Source organism: Eptatretus burgeri, chromosome 7, assembly GCF_056783735.1.
Source record: "Eptatretus burgeri isolate ZD-2024b chromosome 7, Ebu_testis_v1, whole genome shotgun sequence".
NCBI classification, from domain to species: domain Eukaryota; kingdom Metazoa; phylum Chordata; class Myxini; order Myxiniformes; family Myxinidae; genus Eptatretus; species Eptatretus burgeri.
Window position 1 is genome coordinate 93541238 of NC_140967.1, and position 9856 is coordinate 93551093.

General features: G+C 42.2%; 1 protein-coding gene across 4 annotated transcripts in view; it reads right to left on the reverse strand.

Annotated features, from left to right (window-relative positions):
- The window catches only part of ATG14 (autophagy related 14), a 60391-nt gene that overhangs the window by 24774 nt on the left and 25761 nt on the right, over positions 1 to 9856 (reverse strand). For 3 of the 4 annotated variants that reach the window (XM_085889640.1, XM_085889644.1, XM_085889642.1), the window contains exons 3-5: positions 8331 to 8373; positions 8156 to 8237; positions 987 to 1224 (exon numbers count right to left, since the gene is read on the reverse strand). In XM_085889640.1, the coding sequence (XP_085745766.1) occupies positions 987 to 1224; positions 8156 to 8237; positions 8331 to 8373 (363 nt within the window). The remainder of the gene's footprint in view (positions 1 to 986; positions 1225 to 8155; positions 8238 to 8330; positions 8374 to 9856) is intronic. The other variant, XM_085889641.1, reaches the window with a different exon arrangement.

Here is a 9856-nt window from a genome sequence, read left to right on the forward strand (position 1 = left end):
AATGTATGAAGCAAATTTTTTTTTCCATTGCACGGTTTCAGAGATAGAGGTCAAAATTTTATAAGTTTCTTTAAGATGGTGCCTGTACCATGTGACCTATGACGTCATACTCAATTAAGTATGCTATCAAAAAAGATACATACTATGGTGAAAATTTCGTGTCGATCGGACTTAGCGTTCCAGAGAAAATGACTTTAAAAGCGAAAAAGCCCGCAAGTTGCCGGTGGAAAAATAAAATAAATAAACAGAAGAAAAACAATAAGTTGTCCAGTCCATTTGACTGGGTACCCTAATAATAAATAAACAGAAGAAAAACAATAGGTTACCCAGTCCATTTGACTGGGTACCCTAATAATAAATAAACAGAAGAAAAACAATAGGTTACCCAGTCCATTTGACTGGGTACCCTAATAATAAATAAACAGAAGAAAAACAATAGGTTGCCCAGTCCATTTGATTCGGTACCCTAATAATACTTTAAAAATAAAATAAAACAAAGTTTAAAAAAAATTGCTAAATTTTGCCCAAAATTACCAAGCCGGATCCAAGCCGCATTTTTACCTACCAAGTCCCAGCATGAGGATGTTGTAATATAAAGTATGCTGCCCCTTTGAGGGTATATTAAGCTGGATGTCTTGCCTGCTAGAATTTAGTTCAAGGCTTGAAAGATTCCATAGGACCTTTTGCAAAAGTACAGCATTGTGCAACAGTCCTTTGACCAAACTCTGAAATTCCTTCCTTGTACTTTCACAGGGAACAAGGAAGGCAATACAAATATTACCCAAAACAAGCCTGTGCTCAGGAAACCACTTCAACCAAATCTGCTTTGTTAATCGCAGATTACTATTAGCTGATGAGCAATAGGCCCATGGCTAGAAGCAGCATATTAAATATTTTGCTTTTATAATAGTTAGATTTTTAAAAACCATGAAGTTTGATGAGAGGGTTAGGCGAATACTTCCGAGGTCCCCATCCCAACCATTCACCCGGGACGAGGAGCCACCTCAAAGAGGGGAAAGATGGCGGTGGTGAGCTCATGGACACGCTCCCTCCGAGTCCTGCCAAGCTCCTGCAGAAATCGTTCAAGCTCGTCACGCTTATTCGCTGCCTGGTCATGTCGCCTGCCGAGCCGCCGCTTGATCTGCTCCTCCTTGTCCTGGTGTTTCCGTGCACGTCTCTCTCCATGCTGCACTTCCTCATGAAGGGTCTGTTGTTGCTCATTGTCTGTGAAAAGCAGACTCATTGTAACATAGAGTAAGATATGGAGAGACCATCACCATCAGTGTTTGTGCAAGCACATAAACAAGTCCATTGTGACCATACCAGATAGGAGATAGGGTGAGCCCAAAAGTAAAGCACTTTAGACTCGGTTGAATTAAAATACAGTAAATGTATTAACAATCTTAAATTATAGAAACCTTCCAATGATATGGTGCACAAACAATATTTCATGAAATCCAATAGGCAGCAAGTTTCTAAGGGGCGTCATCATAATGGGGTGCTCCGACTTGTGGACGTTCAGATCTGACCGTTTCAATTTCCTCATGGAGCTGCAGGGCGCGTGATTGCATAACCGTATGTACGTACGCAAAACGAACCACTGCAGGACTATTCCCAAGGATGGCGCAGAGTACCTTGTGACAACAGCATATTTTTTGGCACTATCCCCAGTTTTCCTGTCGTACTTTATTTACTTGCAAACAAATTTCTGCTTTTGCATTTTATCTGAACGTGGTTTCGCAAAATGATGGACGCCCTTGTAAAAAAACAGCTGTGCCGAAACGTGAATGCACACGTTTTCATTCTTTGAACTTGATGCCACGTCCAACTTGCGTGTTGTCTTCTGCACAAGGTACAATGAACTCTTGAATCCAATAGAACGCCAAGACGAATGTTTGCTATGTTCACCATTTTTAGCTCGCCTGTTCGAAGAACAGAGAGCTATAGCAGATACCCCCGGCGTGAGCGTCAGCATGAGCGTGAAAATGTTAAAGTTTTTGGTGCAAGTTATTTCCTTTCTAATGTTTTTATCTACCACACTATTTTTTACTGATTACAATGTACAAATACATATATTGCTTTAAAATTATTTGGATCAGACTTCACTGCAATGCTTTCTAAAAAATATTATTAGACTCGTCTTTTAAAAACGATAAATATATAAACAGGCGAGCATTTGGGTGGCTTTGACACCAACTCTCTGGTTCTCTCCCTCTGTGTTACAGGAGGCTGAGAACACGACGTTACGGTTCCAACGATTCCACTCAAAGGGGATGGAGATAGGAAAACATCCTACCAGGTTCAGTCCAGCGGCCTGGTTGAAGGCAAGGTTTTCAGATGTAATTAAGGATTTAGATGGAGGTGGTTGTACTGAAGCCGTTCCAGGGCAGGAACAGTTCATAGTGCGAACGAGGCTTTGGATGCAGGACCATAGTTATCCAGTTGAATTATACATTGCAGCTCCACCAATATAGACATCTCTAACTTTTTTCTTTTTTTTGACATTTTCACACAAAAAAAACTCAAGAAAATAAACCCAACTGTTTCACAGGGCTGCAACGATCAGGGCGATTTGCATAACGGTGTTAATGATATTGGGAAACCACGTTAGGCAAATACGATCCCTGCAGCACCCGTGCGTAGGGGAGGGGGTAGAGAGAAACTCAGGTAGAATCTCTCAGGTAAATTCAGGTACATTCAATGATACATCAGTAACTTTCAATAATAAAAAAAAAATTAAAAGCAAATATTGGAAATTTAAACATTATGATCATTTTTATTTTCCATACTTAGTCGAGGCTCGTATAAGAGCGAACACACAGAACATATAACAAAGGGAGCAGGAGACAAGAGGGCACGAGAAAGGGAAGGACAACAGTAGGGAACAGGGCCATCACAAGATCTGTGGAAGAGAGAGGGATGGGGTACACAAGATGGACACTACAGGGACTTTCAGGAAGGAAACAGGGAATTTGAAGGAGGTGGGTATGGGGTGGGTTAACGGGGGTAGAAAAGATCATGGTTTTGCATGTTTCAGGGCATATGAGATGGTGGTGAATAGGTGTTTTAAAGACCTGGAGGGAAGAGTGGGATTGAAAAGGGTGTGAGAGTTTGTTCCAGAGGTGGGAAAAAAAGAGGAATGAAAGAGTGAAGATGAGCAATAATTTGGCAGTTTCACCAGAAGAGGGTTGCTGACAGACCTTGAGCACCATGCATAAACATGAGGAAGAGAAAGCACAGACAGAGCAGGGGGTACAAGGCCGAAGAGAAGTTGGTAGAAAACAGAAAGAGAGAAAGAGAGAAAGAGAGAAAGAGAGAAAGAGAGAAAGAGAGAAAGAGAGAAAGAGAGAAAGAGAGAAAGAGAGAAAGAGAGAAAGAGAGAAAGAGAGAAAGAGAGAAAGAGAGAAAGAGAGAAAGAGAGAAAGAGAGAAAGAGAGAAAGAGAGAAAGAGAAAGAGAGAAAGAGAGAAAGAGAGAAAGAGAGAAAGACAGAAAGAGAGAAAGAGAGAAAGAGAGAAAGAGAGAAAGAGAGAAAGAGAGAAAGAGAGAAAGAGAGAAAGAGAGAAAGAGAGAAAGAGAAAGAGAGAAAGAGAGAAAGAGAGAAAGAGAGAAAGAGAGAAAGAGAGAAAGAGAGAAAGAGAGAGAAGAGAGAAAGAGAGAAAGAGAGAAAGAGAGAAAGAGAGAAAGAGAGAGAAAGAGAGAAAGAGAGAAAGAGAGAAGAGAGAAAGAGAGAAAGAGAGAAAGAGAGAAAGAGAGAAAGAGAGAAAGAGAGAAAGAGAGAAAGAGAGAAAGAGAGAAAGAGAGAAAGAGAGAAAGAGAGAAAGAGAGAAAGAGAGAAAGAGAGAAAGAGAGAAAGAGAGAAAGAGAGAAAGAGAGAAAGAGAGAAAGAGAGAAAGAGAGAAAGAGAGAAAGAGAGAAAGAGAGAAAGAGAGAAAGAGAGAAAGAGAGAAAGAGAGAAAGAGAGAAAGAGAGAAAGAGAGAAAGAGAGAAAGAGAGAAAGAGAGAAAGAGAGAAAGAGAGAAAGAGAGAAAGAGAGAAAGAGAGAAAGAGAGAAAGAGAGAAAGAGAGAAAGAGAGAAAGAGAGAAAGAGAGAAAGAGAGAAAGAGAGAAAGAGAGAAAGAGAGAAGAGAGAAAGAGAGAGAGAGAGAGAGAGAGAGAGAGAGAGAGAGAGAGAGAGAGAGAGAGAGAGAGAGAGAGAGAGAGAGAGAGAGAGAGAGAGAGAGAGAGAGACAAAGACTCAGCTTCATTGTGGGAGATACCAATGATCCTAAAAGCCTTGGTTTCCACAGTGTGAAGCCGAGCTAGGTGTGAGGCAGGAGCACCATCCCAGAGGGGAGAGCAGTACTCCATCAGGGTGCGGATGAAAGCTTGATTTGTGGTTAAGAGCTCAGGTGTACCAAGGAAGGACTTTGCATGACAGAGGATGCCCAGTCGTCAACTGGCTTTGGAGGGCAGCTTGGAAATGTGCCTGTCTCAGGAAAGTTCATGGCATATCGTGAGACCCAAAAGCTTGAATAACAGGACTTCTTCAAGAGGACTGTTGAGAAAGTATATGGGGTGAGGAGGGGGGGGGGGGTTGTAGATGGTCCTTTCGGAGAGATATAATGAGAGTGTGAGATTTGTCCGGATTGAAAGACATGTTGCAAGTGTGTGACCAGCTTATGATTTTATCCAGGTCTGCAGAGAGTGAAGAGGCTGCTGCCTGCCAATCTGAGGGATGAGAGATGGTACGGCAGAGTGTGGAGTCATCAGCAAAAGATAGAGAGGATTTTCCAGAGAGTCGGAGAGATCATTGATGAAGATTAGACAAAGAACTGGGCCCAGAACAACTGTCTTGAAGAACTACAACCTGAATAGGAAGAGGAGGTGAGAAAATTCCATTTAGAGCCAAGCGTTGACTGCAACAGGAGAGGAAGTTCGTGAGCCATGAGTGGAGATTGCCTTGGATGCCACATGAAGAGAGTTTTAGTGAGCAGGGCAGAGTGCCAGACCATATCAAAAGTTCGTGATATATTTCGGGAGATGGCCCTGATTTCATGTCTGGCATTGAGGACCTTCATCAATTGTTGGGAAAGCAGAAGCAGCATGTCCAGGGTAGAGCGACCTCGTCTGAATCCAAATTGATGATCGGAAATCAAGCCATTGGCGAAGAGGAAGGATTTAATGTTGGAAATGATGAAGGATTCCATAACGTTGATGATTGGGAGCAGGCTGATTGGTCTGTAGTGGAAATGATCTGTTTTTGCACCTTCCAGCTCACCTGCAATGGACTTCCGGGGAGTTTATGGTATGGCATGTCATCCGTCCATCCACAAACACTTGCAACTTCTTGTCTGAAACTACCTACACAAGGGATTTAGATGAAACTTGACCATAACCTTCATCACCCGGTGTTCCAAAGTTTGTTCACTGCATTTAAATAAAAAATTAATAATAAAACATCAGGGGATAAGGTGGTCTACAGGGGGTTGCCCCCTAAAATAAGTATTTGCTTTCTCCTCACAAACTACACATGTAATTCCGATGAAACTTGACGACAACCTTTATCACACGTGTTGCACCAACGCTTGTTCACGGCATTAAAAAAATAAAATAAAATAAAAAATAATTTGGGGTCTGATTGGGTCGATGGGTTGATTGATCGAAATACACAAACATGAGTTTATGGGGAGTTCCCCCCCCCCAAAAAAAGATATTTGCTTTCTTCTCAGAAACTACACACACAATTTCGATGAAATTTAACCACAACCTTCATCACCCGTGATGTACCAAAGTTTGTTCATGCTGTTAAAAAGCAAACAAACAACAAAAAAGTTGGGGTATAAGGCAGTTTACAGGGAGTGGGGGGGGGATTGCTCCCCAAAATAGGTATTTCCTATAACATTGGTTCGTTGGCACATTTTGCTGATTCCGTCCCATGTTGACTTCCTCCTCAGTACCATTATTCTACCAGGTGAGCGCGGAGGGGTATTGCCTCTATTTTTATGGAAAGCCGTATTTGTTTGATGATTTCCAAGTGGTTGGCAGATGAACTAGAGCAAACAAGAGGGTGAACAGAACAGAGAGAGGACATGCAAGAACAACAGAGTAGGTTTTTAGGAACACGAGGGCTGATTTTATCTGGACCGGTTGCAGAATCAGAGTCGAGGATTGACAGCAAACTCTTAACCTTGTTGGGAGAAAAGGACACAGAGTCCAGGATCAGCTGGGTGTGACTGGGTAAGGTGGGTACAGAAGACAATAGGTGTGTGACACAAGATTTCAAACCAAACACAGAGTTTAGGCGTTCAGCCTTTTCACGGGCAGTGTCGCTGTGCAGCAATTTGAGGAAAGGGAGGGGATTGGAGAGGGAACTTACACCAGAAACAGACATAATCAGATGCCACCAGGATTTGGTGGAGGGAGACAGGTTCGAGAGTTGTCTTGAGATTAGAAAGATGTGGTTTCCTGGCTCTCCTCTTTCCAAGTGTGTGTCCACACTTGTTCCGAGCTTTGTGGATGGAACTAAGATTGTCTTCAGTGCGATTTGCCTTTCATGAGGCGAAGGCAAGTTGTTTCATGAGAACTGCCTCACCACAGGCCTCAGTCGACCATGGGTGGGAGGAAGGGTAGGACAACTGAAGACGAGGTGGGATAAATCTGTGCATGAGAGAGAGGAGAGCAAATTTCCTTTTAAAAATTCCCAGGATGAATTGATGTCAGAGACAGTGGAAATGGGAGACAGTCTCGAGGTTTGATTATTGCTTGCAGTCCCTGCCAGTCAGCCTGAGTAAAATGCCAGACTCGTGTGTGCTGAGGTGGCTCTCTGAGAATGGCCAGAGAGATGTCCACTTTAACAAGCATAAGATCAGATGAACTGATTGGAGCAGAAGAACAACAGCAGACATTTACGGGGAAATTGGTCATAACCAAATCTAGAAGAGATGATGATGTACCGTTAACTGAGATCTGGGTTGGGAAGGTGACAGATTGTGCAAGTCCCAAAGTCATTTCCTGGCGCGCATGCACACACACAGTCACCTAGCATGATAATAACTGAAGTCACCACTTATGCTTATGAGGAAGAAAGAGTTAGGATGAGTGGATAGAATTTGCTCCATGTTGTCGGCGAGCGAGATGTAAATGGAGTCATCAGTCTTTGGTGGACTGTACAACACTCATATTAACAAGAGGTGGAAGCAAAGGGGAAGCCATAGCCAGAAGTACTCTGGGGATGTGGTTTAGTGAGGGCAGTGCATAGAGTGAGGAATGGAATTTTTAATAAAGAGAACAACTCTGCCACCAGGACGAGGCTCAGGCCAATCACACAGGAGGAGGGAGTAACCAGGGAGAGATATGAAGGAGTCAGAGACGTCTTGAAGGAGGAAAGTTTCTGTTAAGCAGATTATGTCTGGTTTGTCAGTGGCAACCTGGATGGAGAGATCTGTAAGGCGAGAGCAAAGGCCCCGGATGTTTGAGGTCCACAGCATCAAGGAAGAGGGAGGGAAGGAGGCCTTGGGTAAAAGAAAGTGGAAGGGAGATGGAGGGTAAGACTATGGAGGAGAGGGGAAGAGCTGTTGGCAGTGTGTAGGAGGAAGGGAGAACTGCTGACAGTATGCAGGAAATTGCAGAAAAGCAAGGGGAGAGGGCAGGATGAGGAGAAGGAGGACAAAAGGCTAGGTGTTGATGGGATGAGGCACAGTGGGGAGTAATATGAGAGGGGCACAGAGGAAAGTAGATTGGAGGTGGAAGAATGAGTTGGAAGAGGGCGGGAGGGGGAAGGAGGCGGCTTTGCGGATGTAAGGGGGGGGGGGGACAATTGCATGGCAACAATCAAAATATTTTAATGACACCATTTTAAGATGGGAAAGTTTGAATCCAAAATGTGGTAAAACACACAAACATGAATACGGAAAAAAACCCCACAAACACATGAACACACATGTGGATGGATGGACGGACGGACGGACGGACGGACGGACGCACGCAAACACACACACACACACACACACACACACACACACACACACACACACACACACACACACACACACACACACACACACACACACACACACACACACACACACACACACCTGTGCATAAGAAAGTATAAACATAATTCAAACACAAGGAAGACTACAAAAGCATGTGAGATATCGCTGCAGCATACGTACCCTGTCCAATGCCTGCTCGCACCTTCTCAATTGCCTTCTTCAGCAATTCGATCTTACTTTTACAACACTTTATTTCCCACTTCTGCAAGCAAGAAAGTCAAGGAAATTTCCTTTATATTATAATGCATTTCACCAAAAAATTTCATCAGTAGTGATTAAACAAGAGATAACTCACCAGAGAATCTTTGGCCTTTTCAGCTTGAGCAGCAACTTGCACTCTGACATGAATTGAAGAAGAAAGCAAATGGAATAAGGCCAAAGTGATCACAACATTAAAAAAAATAGAAGGGCATTCGGTAGACCAAAATCTAATCCGCTTGTTCACGTCACCAACTCAACTCATCCACCAAGTGTCATAATCCATCCACAACTTTTTGAAATATCAAGCTATATCGTTTTTAGCCCCATCTCTCAATTGTGGAGAAACAGTAAAAAAAAAATTATCGTATCCAGATCCCATATCTTCACCAAAATCGAATCAATGCGTCCTCGTCACACCCAACCTGTCCACCAAGTTTTGTGTCCCAATCCATCCATAACTTTCTGAGATATCATGCTGTACAGTGCCCTCCAGAAGTATTGGAAGGAACAGTGCAGTCAAATTTGTTCTTATTGCTAAATTCTCAAAAAATATTGGATTTGAGATCAAAATATGATACTGAGGCAAGAGAAAAGAAGGTCAGCCTTTTTATCTTGGTATTTCTATGTATGTATGTATGTATGTATGTATGTATGTATGTATGTATGTATGTATGTATGTATGTATGTATGTATGTATGTATATATATATATATATATATATATATATATATATATATATATATATATATCTATCTGTTTTACCAATGTCGAGGAATATCACATTTTTATGTTCAGTTCCCATATTTTTGGTAAACAAAAGTATTGGAACAGATTAATTTAAAGTAAATTAAAGGAGAATAACAGTACCGTATTTGGTTGCATATCCCTTTCATTCAATAACTGCATTGAACCTGTGACCCAATGACATCACCAAACTCTTGGTATCTTCGTTGGAGATGCTTTGTCAAGCCTTTACTTGTTCACGTCACAACAAGTAAAGTCACATCACCAAACTCTTGGTATCTTCCTTGGAGATGCTTTGTCAAGCCTTTACTGCAGCCATTTTCAATTGTTTGTTTTGGAGGGTTTATGACATTAGTCTCCTCTTCAGCAAGTCAAATGCATGCTCCATTGGATTTAAATAAGGAGATAGACTTGGCCAGTCTCAAACCTTCCACTTTTTCCCCTGATGAACTCCTTGGTTGCATGGGTGGTGTGTTTTGGGTTATCGTATTGAGAATTTGCTTCCCCCTCTCCCACTGCCCCCAAAAACACCAGCAAAGATATAAACACCCCTATAAACTAATCGAGGTCATGCTGATCCTCTGTCACAAGTCTGGATGTAATCAGCACAGAACGGTAGGAGGAGCAGCAGACAAACAAACAAACAAACACACACTGGAGTGTGAATTATAGGTAGGATTACTTTGTGGGATGACCTTTCGGATAAATTATGGATGTCAATAGTTTTTCAACACATTTGTTTTCATAAATCGAGGAACAGTATTCAAAACAAGATAAAGAATCACTATCAGCAAGCTGGCTCATAGCACATTACATTTTGTCACGGTTCAGTATCACGTTTAATAAACATGAACACCTGACACTTATTTTAACACA